Consider the following 19,805-nt stretch of genomic DNA (forward strand, 5'->3'; position numbering starts at 1 on the left):
TTGTGGAAATTATTTAACAAAATTTGATGAACCAAATTAAGAAGTAAACACAGTTTTCGGAAATTAGTGAACATTTGACAGCAGCGACAGCAACATCTAAAGCAAAGTGTCAAAAATAAATGCGACAACACCAATTCGCCTCACCAGTTAAAGCCGTTAGACGGTGTCGCCACTATATGTCGTTCATTGAATCAAAATTCGAATTGAGTATGACAACGATCAAACAAATGCCATCAAATAGCACACAACACAAGTGAAGCCTAGTGAAAAAATACGCAAAAAGTATATTATGATTACAGTTCAGCCGTTTGAATAAATTTTGTTGAATTTAAATTCACCGGTTTATGTGCAAGTGTTTATCATTTTGGATAAGAAATAATTAACAAAATGGCATTTGAGGATACACGACCACGAAATCCAGAGCATGCCCGATTGATGTAAGTTGAATAATAGCGTTCATTGTTTTCCATACTACAAACATCCAATACATTGCAGCATTCTTAGTTTTCTTACCGTTGTTGCTTTATTTTTCGTTCGTCAATACAATAATTCGACTGTACGCAGCACATATTTCACAATATTCTGACCACGTTTTTTGCTCTTACTTCGCGATGTATTGTATTGGTTAAACTGTAACCAATTGAATTTTCTGCTGAAACGACGCAATGAAATAAGTTTTATAGTGAACAAGCAAGCCATGCTCCAATGTTGCGTTTTCCAATGCAACGCTGTTCAGATGGTATTTTCAGTGCGATTTGTATGTGTGTTGAATGGTTGTTTTACAAATGTCATTTGAAAGTGGTTATTGAGAGACAAAAACTAATCAAAGTGAAATTGTATTTATTTCAGTGAACAAATGTACGATCCGGAGCGTTTGCGAAGGGAAGTGGCAGAAGAAAATTCCAATGGTCTAGATTCGGAGCAAAGCATCGATGATCATTTGGATAACACAGACGAGTTCCGATATTGGGCGCGCAAAAAGCTTAAGGGCACCAATCTGGATCCAGAAAACCGAAAGCCAATGCAGGTAGGCTGATTCGATATGCGCCATTTTCATTCATTCAGAGAATATAATTTGAATATTTTGTTTTTTTTTTTCGCAATCAGATTTCGGACAGTCCATTATCTGACTACAACATTGAATTCACACGTTTGAATAGAACCATGGATTCGATAACACCATCGTCTCTGTCGAGTCTGCATATTCCGCAAGCATCGAGCGAATCGCTGTCGTTTAACATGTGTACGCCAATAGGAAATGCAAGGAAAAGTCGCCGAACCATGAGTCGAATGAGTGGAAATTATACACCGAAATTGATTTTGCGTGAAAAACAGCAAGCAAGAGTTGATCGACGGATAACCAAGGGACGGATGACAGAGGATTTTTCGCAACTTTTCATGCCGAAACAATGCAGCACACCACGGTCAGAGCGCAAGCGAAATTCATTCTTATCTCGGCCGGAAACCGACGACAAAGAGGAAAGGGAGTCGGTTGTTAGCTTATCGAATGGAGATGCACACGATAGTGATGACAATCAATCCGATCGAACGCTAACAAATGAGAATAAAGCTGCTGAAGGAGTTTCCACATCCGTGATACCCGAAACACAGCCCCACGACACCATAATTCCTGAGACACAGGACCTACCCGAAACAGAAGATTTCATTCCAGAAACTCAAGAAAATGATATGCCAGCTACACAAGACGATGTAGCTAATAGTCCAGTGCAAGCACAGGTAAACAATTTTTTTCTTTTCAAATGTATTTTACGAAATATTCGAGATGTTTTACCTAAAAATATGCTTTTAACTATTGTTTCAGGTGACACAACCGAATACCGAGCAGCAGGCTGAGCCTCGAGCAAATTTATCAAATATTTCGGATATAAATACACGAAGAATTCAACCGCGACCACCAATTCGAGGTCAATCAAAGATTGTAACACCATCGAAATTTGTTCCATCAACTACACCGATTGCCAAACCAATTCCGAAGACGCCATCGCGTTTGCCGCTCCCAATATCACGAACGCCAAAACCGATTCGAACAATAGCACTCACTCCTCTCACACCGATTGTGGTTGAAGGGATACCGAGGCCGCATGTTGATGAAGTGACATCATCGAACGCTCAGAATGCTGAAGACCGAATCGTCATACTTCGTACGCCGCACTCAATTCGATCAAATCAGCCCGCTGCAGAGCCACCGACAGTAATTCCAGCTCCAGCACAGAATATCACTGTCAATGTGAATGTAAGCAATTCGCAGCCTCAGTCACCGCACCAAGCAACACAAACGACTCGCACACACGATCAACACATCGAAAATGCAACAAATGGTGGAGATTCTGGTGGTGACCGACGGAATAATAGCACCAATGACAGCCTCATGACTGATGACAGTGATTCGAATGGCAATGACGCAAATTTGTCTGGTAGTCGAAACGAAACGCCCAGAGGCGATAGCAGCAATATTTCGGCACGTCGAAGACTATTCACAAAAGATGATGCTGATCAGACTCGACGCAGTGCGACATTCAACAAAGTTGACAACTTGACGCAAACAATCGATAAAAACATGACGCGAACAATCCCGGGAGAATCGACCCATTCACCGTCCGCAAATGGCAATCAATTTCGAACTCGTTCAAAAAATTCCATTCCACATTCAACCGCGAAAAGTCCAAGTGCTATTGCATCAAATTCACAAACATTTGCCAAACCAAAAACATCATTACAAAACGCAACCTATGATGTTCCAGCGGGAAATCGGCCAATTCGGTTCTCAGTGGATAATCGACAATCGACTGTAGGAATTAACAGTGAAGAATTTCTCAACTCGCTAACATCGCCGCAGAGAACGTACAATAAAAATGGGAGTACATTCAGTAGTATGGCCGAATTGCCGTCAGATGCAATTCTTGGTTCGATTGATGTATCGGATGATGCAATGAATGTGGATGAAGCGAACGAAGCGGATGCCATTGAAGATTTAAGCAAAAATGATGAACAACCACCTTGCAGCAGTAGTAAACTGAATAAGAAGCAAATTTCGCAGAAAATCGATCTCAATTCACCGTCATGGAATCCATTGGTGATGGTAAATCGCATTCCTGATCAAACAAAATCAATTCCAAAAGCCATTGCAAACGTATCAAATATACGCATAAGCCAATTATACCCCTTACCGCCGCCAGACGAATTTCAAGATAGTGAATTGGTAATGGAAAGATCGCCGGGCGCACAAAAAATAATCCGAGAAGTAAGTAGTACTCATTTGTTATAAGTCAATAAAGAATCTAATTTCATTTCATTTATCGAAACCAATTTCTAATCCTTTCAACACAGCGAATATCGAACTTGCAACAAACCCTGCACGAACAACAAAATGAGTCATTGCCGAAAAATGGACGTATGCGCCGTGCATCAAAAAAGAGTGTTCCACTTGATGAAAATTTGGTTGTTGTAGACAAAAATCTCAAGAAAATTGTTGAGAAAAAAAGTATGGCACCGTCAGAAAAGCCAAAACCGCGTCGACTTCGATCAATGTTGGAGATCCATGAAAAAGATGACGATGATTCGGCATTCAAAAAACCAGATGCGCCAGCTCCACGAAAATCAAAAGCAACCACGGCCAATGAATCAAATTCAACTAATAAATCTGTGCCAACAATGGAAGAATCACAAGATCAGGAAGAACTGGTTGATGTTCAACCACTGGATGACGATGACGAATTTGATACAGACAATCATGTCATCCAAGACAATGAACCGAGTACATCGAATCAAACAGTGCAAAGAGACCCAACACCACCACCACCGCGAACATCATCGAAACGTAAGAAGAACGCTCAATCGAAAAGTCAATCCAAATCTAAAACCAAAACCAAAGAACCAGTGGCTACTACAGAAGAGGTGGAAGATAGCCCATTAAACGACGTCACATGTAAGTTTATTTACTTTGAATCATTGTTTATCGTCGTTAGAGTGTATTTTGAACTCAAGTTTCATTTTCCATTGTATTTAATTCAGCAAACGAAATCGGCACAAGACGATCACGACGTAATCGAAGCGAAAATGCTGATATCATGATGCGTCGAGCTGCTTTTGCCGCGTCGCTACCTTCTAAAGCCGAAAAGCGAACGTCAAAATCAGTTCATGCTGTGCATCGCACAGAGCCTGTAATTCCGAATCGAAATGATCCCGAGAGTGAACCGCCACGAAAGAAACAACGCGCACAATCCGAAATCGGGCACAAAATTACACGGCCACCGTCTTCTTCAAGCAAATCGGTTCGATCAATGAAAATTGACGTGAACACGAGCAAATTGGACAGAACAACGGGACAACATACGGAGGCGGATGGCAATCGTAATAATATTGCGACGTTTACACAAGAGCTCGATGAACACATAAAGAAAAAATCACAACAAAAACTGCGATGGTGGCGAGAGCTACTCGATATTGCCGAAAAGGGTCCAATCGTGCATAATGATGCAGAAGTCGATGTTGAGTACATAAGAACAAAATATGGACAACTGGGTATGTATGAAGGAGTTTGCAAAGTCTGAATGAAAGTAAGATTCTAATCAATTTTATCGTCGTTTTTTCTGCAGAAATTTCATCAACGGATAAAATTGGATATACGGAAGTGGATGGTGTTGACTATGGTTTTGTGCCGGCACGTATAAGACGTGTTGGTATGATGCGATTCAAACCGAAATCGGCAAAGGCTGAAGGACTCACCTCAGTCGAACTGGTAAGTTATAGTTGCTATTGTACATACATTTTGCATTGAATGTCGAAATTGTTCGTGAAAAACGTAATTTTCCGGTCATTGTTCTTTTCTTTCCTCTGTCTACAGGAATTGCACATTTTGCGCGGTCAATTCAGAGTACAATCTAACAACGAGGAGATAGATGCACACGCTGGCTCAGATATAACTATTCCGAAAGATGCTACGTATGGATTGAACAATTATAGTGATGATGTTGGAATCATACAATTCACATATGCAACGGACATGTGATGAAAACTCAGTTAACTGAGTATCACATGAACAAGAGCAGTTGAAAAAAGAAATGTTATGGAATGTTCAAAAGAAATCGTTCTTTTCGCATTAATAAATACTCTACCTTTAAGTTGAATTTAATAGCATTTAGCATAATTTAAAATCAGGCCATTAACAAAAAGAAATGTAAACGCATTCGCAACACACAAAAAAAGAAGATTGGTCTACAATAGACGTGTAAGAGTTTTTGCATGGCCTTTTTTTCGCCATGAATTCAGCCTTTGAAATAAAAGAAAGTTATTAGATTTGGTAATTGATGTTTATCTGTCAGACTTGACAAATTGTTATGCGCATGTGTGCTTAACCAACACACATAAAGCGATTGTCTCATATGCGCATACTCATTGCTTCTCGAACGCACACATGAAATATGAATGCAAAATGAAAGTACATGGATTTCGCCATTTCTTCTTTGCACCCACTACTCAAACTCGAATGACCGCTATGCGCTTGTATTGGTCCGCGATCGCATCAAAACAGGTAAATGTATTGAATGAATATTCCACACAGATGGATGCAATGACGTTTGCACCATGGAATCAATATATCTTCATTGCATGTGTATGATTCATTGTGGAATATACAACGCCGTACATTTGTATGAATTTTGCTGTTCATTTGGAAATTTTATAATTCGCTAAATTTCGAATCTCACGCAATTCATACAAATAGACAATGGCACGCGCTGTATGATGGGTGGTTCGCAGCCGTCTTTGTTATCAAAAGAGTCGGGAAATTTTACATAAAATTCAAAATACAAATAAAAAAAATAGATCGATTATCGAGATGATGAAAACTGCGAACTGCCTTTTTGCTATAGCAATGTCCACAAAATTCAGGTTTTATTTTTATTTTCTTCGTTTTTTTTTCTCGTTAGAAAATACATTGAGTTTACGATTAAATAACATTAAAGTTAGCACAACGTTTAAGCATCATCATTATGAAATTGTGTTTTATTAGATCAGAAATCGTTCATCGATCAATGTTTGATTTGATAGATTCTTCTTGACCAACAAACGCATTGTGTGTTTTAGTATCTGCAGTTTGAGAATACAAATGAATAATTATTTATAGAATTATATTGGTTGATTAATGGTTTTTCTTTTGAAATCGAAGAAAAGTTGTACCTCTGAAGCGATTCCCAGAAACAGAATAGCAAATAGAAAGTTGCCACATATTACAATAACGCACAGAAATAGCAAAATTTCAATTTGGAATAAAATCTGTTCGTTCCCATAGAATAAAATACTGTCGAATGAATGACCATTGTCCATATAAAATGTGCCCCGGTCTATAGAATAAAATTTTAAATGATCAAAATAGGAATAAATATGAGGCTTCATATGGAGAAATTTTTTTGGAATTTCGTTCAAGTTTCTTACTTTCAGTCACATTACTGTCGAATTCAAAGTCAAAAATGTTCTCCAAAATGCTTTTTTCTTGGATAATATAATCAAGATCTTTTAAGCCCTAAAAAATGTTTTAGTATAAAAAAGTGTTATTCTTAATGAAAAATATTAAAATTTAGATTGACATTCATTTTTTCAAATAAAAAAAAACTCTTACATGATCGATGAATGCGCTTAGAAACCGATTTATTGTGGTGTTTGTATGTGCGATTTGTTCCAGATTCTGTTCGAAAAATTTGCCCACCGTTTCGACCGGTTGATTCTGTTGATAGTTTTGCGGTCCATTTTTCTCTTCCATTGACTTTCGTAGCGTTGATTTTAGTTTGTTGTAAAGGGTTCTATATGAAACAATTGTCGATAATTTTTTTGTTTTGTGAGTTGAAATCCGCATTTATTTTCGTATTCAAAGTTTGAACTTCAAACGAAAGTGTTTGACTTACCTTAATTGAAGTGGTGCCAAAAAGCAGAATGTTTGATGCTCCGAATTTGGTAGCAATCCACGATGACCGCACATATTCTCACTTTCGCGTCGCAATTGTTGTAACATCGAGCACATATCGGTGTCAGCAAAGCCATGTGGCGATCTAAATCAAAGATTCATTTGACTTAGAATTTTTTTTTTCTATTTTACTTTTCATACCAAATATTTGAACTACCTTCCGTGAATATAATAGCCATATGAATCGATGGCAAAAATAAACATGGATATATTTGACATGGAACAGATGTCGATGAATTGTTGCACCGAATTTAGTATGTAACGCTCGTAAATGATAAAGTTGAATAAACGTTGAATGGCATAGCAAACCGAGTAAATAATTAATCCAATTGCGAGCATTTCCAGTGCGCGTCCACTTCGAATGATACGATCGGCATCAGGTGTCCATGGCCAGTGGAAAATCGATTTGAATGAAAATAAATGCGCCCAATCAAAACGAAAAACCTGTATAGAAAAAAAATTCCGCCGTTATTTGTGGCTTTTATAAAGAATAATGCGAAAGAGACAACTTACAATGATCGTCAGTAAGACCATTAATATTTGAATGCCAATCGAACATTTTCGTTTTGTCGACAATTTAATCCATTCATTTGCAACGAAGTACATTCGCCATGCGGACAGTCCATCGTTTTGTTGGTATTGTCGAGCCTGAAATTAAAGAAAAACTCAATAAGATCGTCCCGTTTTCGAATATTCCTGTAAGCATTCAACTAACACTTGAGCAAATTGATGGCGTATCCAAATTATTTGTGGATTTCAATGTAATCTGATGTTCAAAAACTCGCGGTCTTTCCCAATCAATGAAAAAAATATCGCAATTTATCTGCTGGCCCAAGTGATGACAGAATTTTATAATCTGAAAATTTATTCAATTTTAATCATCATCAGGTTGACTTTGAAGATAAGTTCAATTTCATCGCCATTCAAAAAAGACAACGAACCTTCAATACAAAAGACAAAATGAAGAAAAATTTGATGATTTTCAGCTCGCCAAACGGCGGCAAAACCTTGACAATATTCTGTGATTTGTAGATAAAGTAAATGTAGACGGTTAAAAAAGCGGCGCTAGCAAAAAGAACCGTTCCCAATGTTGAGCAGCAATTAATCAAGAATTTAACCAAAAGAAATGAATCAAATTCATTCTGTTGTTTGCGTCGTTTGAAGGACAGTGTTTGGAAAATGGCCATTCCGAATGCCGCTGCGAGTGCCATCGTAAAGAGAATCTAATACAAAGAAAGACCCAAAACTAAATCCAATGTCCACAAAATACAAACTAAACTCAAATTACGTGCAAAAATATTCCAATATTAAAATCCTTTGCAAAAGTAACACGGAACTCAAAGTCGATATCAAGATTGTTCGCCCACCGGAAATCACGCATATCAATGTATGCATATTCAACGATAAGAAGCGGAACCGTTATTTTGTTACCGAAATAATAATGGTTTTCATTGAGATGGAATTGTAGTTCCACATTTTTTACATAGCGAATATTCATGTATTTTTCAAAGATATTTTCGGCCGCGAACGGATTGGGTCGATACGTTCGGTTTCGGCCAGTCAATGTGTCTATCATGAAAAATCGCTTCACCAACTGCCACTTGTCTCGATCGTACGGATTCTGTAAATTGGAAATCGGATTACATTGCCGTCCATAACAAAGTTGCTGAAGAAAAGTTACCATGTTGTAGGTGAACGCATTTCGTATCAGAATTGGAACAGCTTTCACCAGATTTATGTTATTCTCCGTATAGTTCAAGAAAAGATTTAAGAACCATGGCTTCCGTTCACCCATTTCAATTAGGGATCGCAGATCGATTTGACATGCGCTAGCCAAATTTTCTCCAAATTTAATTTGTTGCTGATGCATACCGCATAAATTCAGGTCGTCCAATTTTAGTGGTTGAATCGTTTTCAACTCTCCATTCAATTCATGGGCCACCAGCAACATTGAAATACGATTTGTGGTCTATTGAAATACATTAATTAAAGGATTAAGAGTAGATTAATCACGAAAATTATTCAACAGGAAATAAAAAATACAAATACTTGATGAAAACTCGATTCGAATGCTTCAATTGAAACTTACCGGAAACTGAGTTAAACCACCATAATCTTCAGGATCGTATGTGGCGTCGTTTTTAAAATATCTGTATCGATAATCGATAACCTTATCCAAATCATCTGAAATGCTGCGACCTTTAGCGTAAAACAAAAACGGTACTAGTTTCGTTTGATACGAATCGGTGCCAGCAAACGTCGTTTGTATGCCATAGAAAATGTTGCATGGTGAAAATTTCTCCAGATTATAAACCGTCAACACGCATAAATTGGCCACGTGCTCACAATACTCCACCATTTTCATCGTTTGGCAGAGAAATACTAGAAATTCCAAATTTTTAAATAGATCGTTGGCCGCAGTAACGGACGCCTGATTTGTGTTCACTTTGAATTGTTTGTAGTTCAAAAAGTCCTTTAGTAAATAGGTTGGGACACAATAGTTCCCGAAACGTACATAGTTCTTTGGATCGACACATTCCATTGCCGACAACGGTAAGCTGTTTCCATACGCAGGGCACGTCAAATTGGTCGTTTGATTTTTATCGCTCTTTGCGGGTATTCGTTGAATTTGTATCGATTTCGATGGCGGTGACGTGGATATTACTTCGACTAGGTGCTCCAAACCGCATGGCTGTGCTGATCGCAACAACGGTGCAAAGAATTGAATGTTGCATTCGATGACATTGGTGCAATTCAGTGCTGAGCAAATTGGCTGCCTCAAATTGGTATCATATTCGACTTTTGTGGTGGACTTTCGATTGCACACACAACTCAAGCCTTTCATAAACGACGGAGGGAAAAAAGCATAATAAAAATTTATGAACGAAACAACTAGGATTAGAAATGGTTCAATCGAGTGTCACGATATCACGCAAAATAGAACTATTCAATTTGCTATCAAAATATACAATATTCAGCTTTCGCTGCACTTGATTAGCCATTATATCTGTACGAGCAATCGCTGTTTAGCCACATGCCCATGTCTGTTTTCTAATGTTCTATTTTTGTTATATCGGCGATCTTAATCGCATTTTGATGCAGTACAAATCAAAATATGGTTAACAATGGCCTTGAGACAAGTTCAAAGTCAATAAATCTATTGCTCGGCCGTCGTTTGCTATACCTGATTTATTCGCAACAAATCGGTAAATTGTTTGAACCATTATAGCTTATGTGCATACTATGACTAGGCAATAAATATACACTCGGCTATATTTCCCAACGGAACCGTTTTTCCAAGCAGTCGGGCGGCCAACATTTTACTTTGATGGGAAAAGCTCGTTTGACATAACATGCAATCGTTGTACGACTTCGACATGATGATTAATTGAACTTTTGTTCAAATAAATGGAACATCAAAGCCAAAGGGAAAATCAGAAAATTGACTTTTCACATCGCCTGCACATGAAACGTTTATCTTCGTTTCGGCACCAGTCAAATACTGAAAATCTAAAAATACCAGCCAAAGTGGTACCACAAAATTTGTGACCCCACATTTTTTTTTTTGGAAATTTTGAAATTTTTTCTTCTGAACATTTTGCACACGGTATATCTGTTACTTTCTTGGAATAATTCAAGTTTCTTACCATTTGTTGATGGCATTAAATTTAGCTGTGGATCGCATTCGCGACACATAAAATAATTGACATCGTAATACTCGGATGATTTACAATGTTCGATGTGATTATACAGAAAAACGGTGTTTTCATTTGCGGAAATGGGTTTGATAGGTGAATAAACAAAGACATCCGATACACATAATAGTAGTAATAGTGTTGATTTGAACATTTTTCAGTGCCCTAGATTTACAATCAATCGAACTGGTTCCACACTTGAGTTTTCATTTTTTTTAAATTTCCATTTTCATTTTCGGTTTTTTTTCGGGATATTTCAGTTTGTTTCAATTTTTCTCACATTTCCCACTAATTTTTTGCACAATACCCAATGGTTGACACAGTTTCGATAACTCCAAAAAAATGGTCAATTTCGTAGAGTAACCACTGTGGACGAGTTTTCTCAACCGCTCGGCTGTATGTACTTTGTTAAACTGAGACCATCAAGTATTTATTACGCTTAACTTCGAATGCATAGTGGACGGTGGTATTGTCATAGCAACGGACATAAAAAATAAATATAACACACAAAAAAATACGGTAAACACGTTAAAATGCGGGGAAAATGTTTTCAACATGTATTTATGGAGGAACAAACTGGATTGGTCATACATTAATTTTATGCCAGTTTATCGTGCTTATTGGCCATAACGGCTTAGCAGGCATTGCTGCTATTGGTGCGGTTATTGTTCGAAACTAGCAGCAATTTTAGTCGCAATCGACTGGTGGTAATTGCTTTAAATGGGTCGAATATCATTAATTCTTGAATTATTTCAAAATTTGCATGTTTTTAACAGTGACGTAATAAATCCTTCTATTTGCAGAATGAATATGAATTGGAATGGAATGAAAATAAATTTGGTGTGAAATTTGTTTATGTTTCATTTTATTCTGGATTTTATTTGCATGTGCTATACATCATCAACGTCAATTATCTCACATGAATCACAGTCATTTGCAAGTTCTGAGTCATCGTCAATATCATCAAATGTTTACATCTTCCAGATAAAATCATTTCATAAACATGTAATTACATGTTTTGAGTTTCTAACGAAAACTTTCGTTCAAATGTCAGCAAAGAGAGTACAGATGCTCAGTATCGAATTCGCCGCGTGAATTCGCTTGGAGTTGTCGTTGTCCATTGCTTGTTCCGCACTATGTTCATTGTATTGCTGGAAAGCTGAAATATTTGACATTCTCAAAACGTCATCTGTAATTTGTTTATAAATTTTAGAAGGTCTTTCATCTGAGAAAGTCGAACAATGAAATTTTAGTTTCTACGCAATCAAAGAAAAATTTATTCTCAATCAAACATGTATTATTTGCGGTGTGCACAAAATCAAAAACATTTCAAATGATGTGGAAATTACAAAAAAAGTGTGTATTTGAGCGTCGAATTATTTAAATGACGTAATTTCGTGTTGCTGACGATCTGATTTCAATCTTTTTTTTCCCTTATTGGAACGACATTTTGTTTCTCTATTGCTGTACGACCGAAAAAAAGAGACGAGCTGTAAACAAGTGAAAATAAAGTCATCGGAATTATTTCAATTATATGGACATTTCGACAGCCCGGATTTGGATTATTGAATTTTATCGAAAGCGAAAAGTCCAATAAAACTTGGTGTGTGTGTTTCAATATGTCGAAAACAGTACGCAGGTGCATTGTTGGGCGACGACCTCCTTGTTACATACCAAGTCGACTTGAAGAACGAAGTGCAAAAGCCCGTCAATTGCGACAAGAAAGACGTCGCAAACCAGACAAACCCGACGATTTTGTAACATACGAAGATTCTGACAGCGAAGATGAAACGCCCGTACAACAAAACGAAGTGCTTAATACATCGTACAATTTTGTGGACTATGTACGAAGTCGTGAATTGAATATACGGGAGCAGCGAAGTGTATGCAACTCATATGCAAGTCGACACATTCTAACGCATGACATGTTCAAAGAAACCGCCATATCGCTAGGTAATATCAATAAAGTGTTTTGCTCACAGTGGCTGAGCAATCGACAAATTATATTCGGCACAAAATGCAACAAATTAATGGTGTACGATGTGAATATGCGACGTGTCGATGCAATTCCAACGCTACAGGGCAGTCGACAGGCTGGCGCTGAAACACAGAATGGAATCAATGCCATTGAAATAAATCCGTCACGTACATTGCTCGCAACGACTGCCCGACACTCGGCCGATATTGCCGTTTATCGTTTACCCACACTGGACCCAGTCTATATTGGTGAATATTGCCATCGGGATTGGGTGATGGATATGTGCTGGTTAGACGATCAATTCCTCGTATCTGGGTCAAAGGATGCAAAAATGGCATTGTGGCGCATTAACGAAGACGAAAACAAAGTCGAAGTTAATGAGAAAACCGATGAGGAAACATGCCCAACACCCGAACGCATTACGGCATTTTCGGTGAAAGAATGTCGAGCGGCTCAGAAAATTCGTGCACTTTGCTTTAATCCAGATTACAAAGAAATTGCCGTAATCAGTCTCAATGGTTATATTCATATTTTTAATGCCGAAACATTTTCGCAAAAACTATCGAGAAAATTGCCAAATTGCCAGGACAATGTGTGCATCGCAAGCCAACCACAAGGACTGTATGCGGTTGGTTGTCGATCGTATACGCTACTTTTGGATCCACGAACATTGCAAGCGGTGAAGAAAATCGCATCGAGGTACTCGGGGTGTGGCATTCGATCGGCCAGTTTTCAAGAAAACATTTTAACCGTTGGCACCGGATTGGGAATGCTCATGTTCTACGATTTACGGGCCGGCAAATATCTCGAAAGTAGCATAAATTCATCACGAACCGTTGTACTGAAAGCGAGTAAAGGCTATGTGTTTCCCGAAGAGGACATTGAAGGTTTTCAACAAGTCCGGTATGTGCCGGCTATTTACACACATTGCTATGAGCCAATGAGCGGTACTCGACTCTTTGCTGCCGGTGGACCGTTGCCCGCGACGCTCGTTGGGAACTACGCGGGGATATGGCAATAATTATTATTCATATATGAATACAAACAATAGATTTAGCAACTTAATCATAACTTTAGTCGTAGCGTTTAAAACAAATGTGGATTTTATTGAATAAATTCGATTTTATAAATTATGAATTGAATGAGAAAAAAACGTGCCGTTTGTTTCATTTCTTTTTCTTTCTTTTCGTCCGAACAAAAAAATCGGTAAATCAATATAAATTTCTCATTTTCCAGTGTGTTGCTCTTTGTTTTTTTTATTGACATAATTTCGATTCACCTATCAGTAGATAGAAACTTGAACGATGCACAAAATGTTAGACACAAATGAATTCGCTGCATACATTCAGTTGGATGATTGGTGTTGCCCGTTGTTCGCCATCGAGCAGCGCGTTGCTCCGAGAGAACCGAACGTATATATATAGCATTTGACATACTTGGTCCGTGTTTAAACGTCACTTTGCAATTTGTTTACATATATACGCCGAAAGATTTATAAATCGGTAATTTTTCCGAAGAAATATTCATTTATTTGGGGCAAAAATACGTACACACCATGTCAACAGTATCGGTTGAGCTCAGTTCATACCGTGACCAACATTTTAAGGTAAGAATTTTTGAAAATTTGACAACATATCCTCGATTTAACCTCAAACAATGCATTCAATTGATTGATTTGTATGCCATTTTTTTCTCGTCGTAAATTTCGACCTTCGAATATGGAATAGGGTACACGCGGTGAACAAGAAAAGCTGCTGAAAATAACGGCAACGCTTTACGTTGGAAACATGTCGTTTTATACCACAGAGGAGCAAATCCACGAGCTGTTCTCACGATGTGGTGACATCCGTCGCATTATTATGGGTTTGGACAAATACAAGAAGACGCCGTGCGGTTTTTGCTTCCTCGAATACTACGTTCGTGACGATGCCGAGAATGCGATGCGTTACATCAATGGAACACGTTTGGATGATCGTATTGTGCGTGTTGATTGGGATGCTGGTTTCATTGAAGGCCGGCAATACGGAAGGGGCAAATCGGGTGGCCAAGTGCGTGACGAATATCGAACCGATTTTGATTCGGGCCGTGGTGGCTATGGAAAATTGATTCAACCGAAAATCGCACCAAACACAAATGAAGGCCGATGAGGAAGAACGACATTCGATTTCTATGACATTTAAACAAACCAATACTTTTAAGTTTTCGATAATAAAAAAGTGAAATTTATTTATAAATTCAATAAAAGCAAAAACAATGGAAAGTTTCATTTTAAAACTCATCACGCGTCACCATGCGTGGGCCTTTTTCGATTTTCTTTGCTTTTTTCTTCTTTTTGGTTGTGTCTTTTTGTTGACCAGCATTTCGGTATGGATTGGTAAAGTTTTCACTACGTTTCTCTGGATTGATTTCTTGTTCGACGAGCCACAGCAACTCTTGACTTTTGACATCGATGATACGATCATTAAACTTTCGTGTGTATTTTATGCACCAATTGATTAGGTCTTTCCAATCTGGGCCGAGCAATTGCGAGTCGAGCACACGATACGATATATCTGGATTGTGTAAAATAACTTCACCAAACAGGCATGTATTTTCCATAGTCACGGTTATCGCATCAAACAGACGAACATCTTGTGGTGGAAATTTGTCAACCAATGGATCATATCGGCCACCTTGAATTATATTCTTTGTTTGCTGAAGAATCTAAATGATGAAAACAACGGTTTAGTTTTGAACAATAGCCATCATTGTTTGTCTTACATTCAAGAGTTTTTCATAAGCGCCTTCCAGCAATTTGTATTTGCGTTCGTAAGCACCTTCATTGCGAATGATTTGCAGCAGATTTTTGCTTTCTTTTCTTCGCTCTTGAAATAGTTGGGCATCTGTCCATTGAACGAAAAAAATCTCGTTTATTTCAAAATTGAAAATTCAATAGAAATAAGTCAGCCTGCAAACTTACAAGCCTTTTCGGTCAACAGTTTTGAGGATTTGCCGGCTTCATTTGATCCGGTTTCTTGACCGACAACAAATGCAATTTGAAAGAAAACTACAATCCAAATACTATTCAAATCCATCTGACAATAAAATCGATATTTGTATACAGCGAAATTCTCTCTTATTCAACGTAAACAAATGCGATGAATATCAAACGTTTCGATGGAACACGTAATGAAATCTTTGCGATAAAATTTGTGTTTTGTACAGTGTTTTCATCCTGGATGGCTACACTACAAACACCAATGCACATCATCGTCAAATTCCCATCGAAAAATTCTTATGTATGTGTTTCTGGATGGTCTCGTGACACCGCATCGGAGCTGTCAAATCGCATTTTAATGCTTCAACTTGAATGTTTTTGCACCAGCATTCATTTAATGGACATGTTCATGCAATTGAAATTGGAGCCGTTTGTTTCAGTTTCTAACATTCATTAAAATGTAAATGCATTAGGGAAATTTCAGTCGGACAATACGTTCGGTTCGGTATTATCGGTATTGAGCGGTCGCTTTGGTTGCGCATGTGTTTGTGAGCAGTAATTGAATTCAGTTCGGTGTATGGCGAAGTGTCATATTGCCGTCGTCTCATTAGAACGGTGACTGCGTGTTGGTATACGCATACCATTTTTTTCCGTCTCTCTCATTCGTATTTGTATGTAGTGTCACATTTTTAATCAATTCTTCAATTCCGTATCATTTGCACGTTCATTTCAGCATCAAAAATTCGATAAAACGAGTTAAAATTCCCAATTTTTTCTTTCGTTCTCAAGGCATCAAATTCATTCTGGTTAAATGAAAATTACTCAGTAAACAATCATCGAATCGAAAATACGTGAAAATGTTCGAGGACGCTGACAATTTGGCCGATTTATTCCGTGGCGGACTACCCATTTATATTTTAATAACGTTGCCCATTCTCGTGATTTGTTCGTCAAATCCCGTGTTAGCTAGTAGCGAATTCAATGTGCAACGAATGTCACAATACGACTTGCATGGAGTTCCATACGGTTAGTAGCATATCATTTTATTATTCTGCTTAATTATCGCTTGAATGGAATTCCCTTTGACCGATTGAGGTTAAGCAACTACTTGAAAAATTCAAGCTGAATATTCAAAAACTCGTCTAGTTGTAAACAATGAACGGTGGTTTCAGTGCTTTTCACACATGAACTATTAAAATCTGTTCTAAATTTATGGTTTGTTTTTAGGATGCCGTGCATCAAGCATTAATCTCGAAGCCAAATCATTGTACACTTGGTCAACTTCTAGACATTGTGTCTTGTCAAGGTAATGTCTAATTAAATTATTGCATTGTTCCGATTTCTAAATGGTCTTCATTTCATCGTTTATAGATTTCAAGATCTAACCGTCGACCAATTCCGTGAAATACGTGCCAAAGCCGGTGGTCTCATTCTGTTGCTACCACAGAATTTGGCTGAACTTACCGCCGAGCAACGTCAGGTCAGTCGATATTCGTTTGTAGTGCAACGATCGATATGTGATAATTGGATTCCCCTAAATATGAACAAATTCAATTAAAGTGCCAATTTTTCCTTGGTATAATTTCAATTTCGTTTCGTTGTCTATTTATAGCATGTTTTAAGTTTAGAGCAAGCGATGTTAGCCCAGGAAATTTCAATACCCGTGTACTTTTCGAAATTTGACACCGAACTGGATCATATCATCAGCGATATATCGAAACTGAAAGTCGATGAACAAGATGATTTGGCTGATGTTAAAGGTGCTGGCAAACGTGATTCAGCCTTGAGCGAAATTGTCAACTCGATCTCAGCAAATGGATATCAGGCATGTATTGAATGAGTAAAATGTTAAACTAGGTCATTCTATCAATTCGTTGTTATTTTTACTTGGAAATTAGGTTCAAGTGAGCGGAGCTCATCATTCTCCAAATAAACAGTCAAAAATACCAATCGTTCAAGGTGAACTGTATCCAATATTGCAAGCAAAAAATCCATCTAGCGATGCATTATCGGCCAACAGCAAGCTACCAACGATCATAATAACAGCTCATATCGATAACTTTGGACTATTAAATGTAAGTAGTTTCTCCGTTTGTCGATTCACGTACGAGATTGACTAATACATTTTCATCTCTCCGCAGAGTCAGCTAAGCAATGTAGATGCAGCCGTTTTTTTCACACTCATGGATACATTTAGCAAAGTGCACAATTCAATTGGCATGGCACCAAAGTATCGTTTCCTCTTTTTACTCACCGAATCGGGAAATCTAGTCAATTTCCAAGGTACAAAGAAATGGTTGGATGCAAATGTCGACGAAAATGCCGCATTACAAAATGTGGAATTTGTTTTGTGTTTGGATTCGTTGGGCAAGAGTGGTTTGAATGAATTATTCATTCAAGTGTCGAAGCCACCCAAAGAGGGAACCCATATCAATACATTCTACAAATTGTTGAAACAAAATGCTCAACGCTATGCAAATCATACGGTTGAAGGTGTACATAAGAAAATCAATTTGGCCGAAGCACAGCTCGCCTGGGAACATGAACGCTACAGCATGAAACGCATTCCAGCATTCACCATATCGAATTTGAAATCATACAAAGACCCACAACGTACCACCATCTTCGAAGAGAATCGCGAAAAAACACTCGAAGTGGCTCGACTAAATGCCAAAGTTATTGCCGAAACGCTCGCCAGCTACGTGTATCGAAATGCTAGCAATGTCAACGGCGATACAAATGGAGACCAACCCTCCACCGAACCATATACCGAAATTTTCTCAGGAACTATTGTAAGTCAATATCGATTTATCACAATGAATAGCTCAAGTGTTTCTTCTTTTTTTCAAACATTTTGATAATTGGTTTTGTCTTTTCATTAACAGGCAATCACAAGCGAAACAGTCCAACCCTGGCTTTATACACGTTCATCTTTGTTCAATAATGATGTTAAGAATGCCTTTGAAAAATATTTGAAAAACGTTAAAATCACATACGATAAGCCCGATTTGCGTGAACCAGACTTTATGTTCTACGACGGACAAGACGGTGTACTGAACATTTATAGGTAAGAGCAAATATAAATGGCTTAAAATAGTTTTCATTTTATTAATAAAAAACCCATTCTTTCGATTCGTTGTTATTTTCATGATGATGCCGCCGGTAATTGTGCCAAATTTGCCGTTACAGTGTGAAACCAGCTGTTTTCGATCTATTTTTAACCATTGTGATAATCTCATATTTGAGCACTGTCTACTTCGCCATTCTGTACTTTGGTCATTTTTATAGTGCAATTTGTAAATTAAGCAATAACAAAGCAAAAGTAAACTAAGCAACAAGGAGTAGAACAAAAAAAAGACAAAAAGAATACATCAACCAACCAACAAATCTACCAAAATACCAACCACAACATGAGAGCGACGTTGATTCGGCTGCTATTGCCGCATCGCAGAACCAACCAATCGTTTAGTCAATAAGTTATGAACAACACGTAGTTTGCATTTTCTGTTGATTCTGCAATTGATGCAATTTCATTTCAAAATGGGTGTAATTAACAATGGAAATAGTCTCTTTAGGAAAGGAATTTACGATTTCAACTCATTTCCCAATGTTGAAACATTCAAGAAAAAAAAGTACACAAAAACGATTCATGTATTAGATAGAACTATACTACTAGTATCATTTCTGCATCATTGTTTTCGTTTTCTTTGTTTATAAGAATCCCTATTTATGCCTGATACATGTATGGAAATTGAATTAAAGAGAATCAAACGATAAGAAACCTAATGGTGTTTTCATTTTAACTCAAATTTATGTTGTTCCAAATCGAAAAATCATTTCAATTGCTGGCTCAAAATCTCCGCAAATCGAAATCAATGTGAGGTTATGCTTTGACTGGAATGATTGTATCATAAATTGCTGTCAAATCGATTTGTTTTGCTAAATACATTTGGACTCTCGGTCAGAAAGCATTGTGACTTTATAGCCGGTTTTGACATTTCGTTTCATTTTCAATCTGTACTGTATTTTTGGTAGTGTTTTATTTAGATAATCAAAATCTATGATAAAAATAGATAAGATCTAATTTTTGTGTTTTAATCTAGATAAAGATAAGATATTTATCTTATCTTTTAGAAAAAAGATAAGATTATCTTCAATTATCTTCACATAAATTTA

The 19,805-nt window shown here is 37.5% G+C and overlaps 6 protein-coding genes across 9 annotated transcripts; 4 read left to right on the plus strand and 2 right to left on the minus strand.

The window, feature by feature from the left end:
* Positions 1-90: 90 nt before the first annotated feature.
* On the plus strand, positions 91-5,324 carry LOC129580489 (uncharacterized). 2 transcript variants are annotated; one of them, XM_055470950.1, is made up of 8 exons: positions 91-437; positions 850-1,027; positions 1,108-1,737; positions 1,823-3,262; positions 3,349-3,946; positions 4,033-4,542; positions 4,617-4,759; positions 4,865-5,324. In XM_055470950.1, exons 1-8 carry the CDS (start codon positions 388-390, stop codon positions 5,027-5,029), a joined length of 3,714 nt encoding a protein of 1,237 aa, XP_055326925.1. In that variant the 5' UTR covers positions 91-387; the 3' UTR covers positions 5,030-5,324. The 2 variants fall into 2 exon arrangements, with proteins under 2 accessions (XP_055326925.1, XP_055326926.1); XM_055470951.1 differs by lacking the exon at positions 91-437 and adding an exon at positions 711-761.
* A 528-nt stretch (positions 5,325-5,852) lies between these two features.
* Positions 5,853-11,090, minus strand: LOC129580490 (meckelin). The gene is made up of 13 exons (XM_055470952.1): positions 10,627-11,090; positions 9,069-9,817; positions 8,661-8,948; positions 8,268-8,600; positions 7,921-8,202; positions 7,695-7,835; positions 7,493-7,627; positions 7,137-7,423; positions 6,921-7,064; positions 6,638-6,818; positions 6,454-6,541; positions 6,199-6,362; positions 5,853-6,108 (listed from the first exon to the last, which is right to left on the minus strand). The coding sequence occupies exons 1-13, from the start codon at positions 10,826-10,828 to the stop codon at positions 6,028-6,030; spliced, it is 3,075 nt and encodes a 1,024-aa protein (XP_055326927.1). The 5' UTR covers positions 10,829-11,090; the 3' UTR covers positions 5,853-6,027.
* Positions 11,091-12,170: 1,080 nt separating this feature from the next.
* LOC129580493 (DDB1- and CUL4-associated factor 12 homolog) lies at positions 12,171-13,814 on the plus strand. The gene has a single exon (XM_055470957.1). It carries the CDS (start codon positions 12,294-12,296, stop codon positions 13,671-13,673), a length of 1,380 nt encoding a protein of 459 aa, XP_055326932.1. The 5' UTR covers positions 12,171-12,293; the 3' UTR covers positions 13,674-13,814.
* A 246-nt stretch (positions 13,815-14,060) lies between these two features.
* LOC129580497 (nuclear cap-binding protein subunit 2) lies at positions 14,061-14,930 on the plus strand. The gene is made up of 2 exons (XM_055470962.1): positions 14,061-14,258; positions 14,380-14,930. Exons 1-2 carry the CDS (start codon positions 14,208-14,210, stop codon positions 14,797-14,799), a joined length of 471 nt encoding a protein of 156 aa, XP_055326937.1. The 5' UTR covers positions 14,061-14,207; the 3' UTR covers positions 14,800-14,930.
* On the minus strand, positions 14,845-15,867 carry LOC129580496 (coiled-coil domain-containing protein 134-like). The gene is made up of 3 exons (XM_055470961.1): positions 15,612-15,867; positions 15,413-15,534; positions 14,845-15,355 (listed from the first exon to the last, which is right to left on the minus strand). Exons 1-3 carry the CDS (start codon positions 15,724-15,726, stop codon positions 14,921-14,923), a joined length of 672 nt encoding a protein of 223 aa, XP_055326936.1. The 5' UTR covers positions 15,727-15,867; the 3' UTR covers positions 14,845-14,920.
* Positions 15,868-15,906: 39 nt separating this feature from the next.
* On the plus strand, positions 15,907-19,410 carry LOC129580494 (BOS complex subunit NCLN). 3 transcript variants are annotated; one of them, XM_055470959.1, is made up of 9 exons: positions 16,000-16,300; positions 16,419-16,655; positions 16,857-16,935; positions 17,001-17,109; positions 17,242-17,454; positions 17,528-17,704; positions 17,771-18,421; positions 18,515-18,696; positions 18,819-19,410. In XM_055470959.1, the coding sequence occupies exons 2-9, from the start codon at positions 16,487-16,489 to the stop codon at positions 18,958-18,960; spliced, it is 1,722 nt and encodes a 573-aa protein (XP_055326934.1). In that variant the 5' UTR covers positions 16,000-16,300; positions 16,419-16,486; the 3' UTR covers positions 18,961-19,410. The 3 variants fall into 3 exon arrangements, with proteins under 3 accessions (XP_055326935.1, XP_055326934.1, XP_055326933.1); XM_055470958.1 differs by having other exon boundaries at positions 16,101-16,304; XM_055470960.1 differs by having other exon boundaries at positions 15,907-16,655.
* Positions 19,411-19,805: the final 395 nt, after the last annotated feature.

This window comes from Sitodiplosis mosellana, unplaced genomic scaffold (assembly GCF_009176505.1).
Source record: "Sitodiplosis mosellana isolate CC-2019 unplaced genomic scaffold, AAFC_SMos_1.0 Smas_scaffold_1, whole genome shotgun sequence".
Taxonomy (NCBI): Eukaryota; Metazoa; Arthropoda; class Insecta; order Diptera; family Cecidomyiidae; genus Sitodiplosis; species Sitodiplosis mosellana.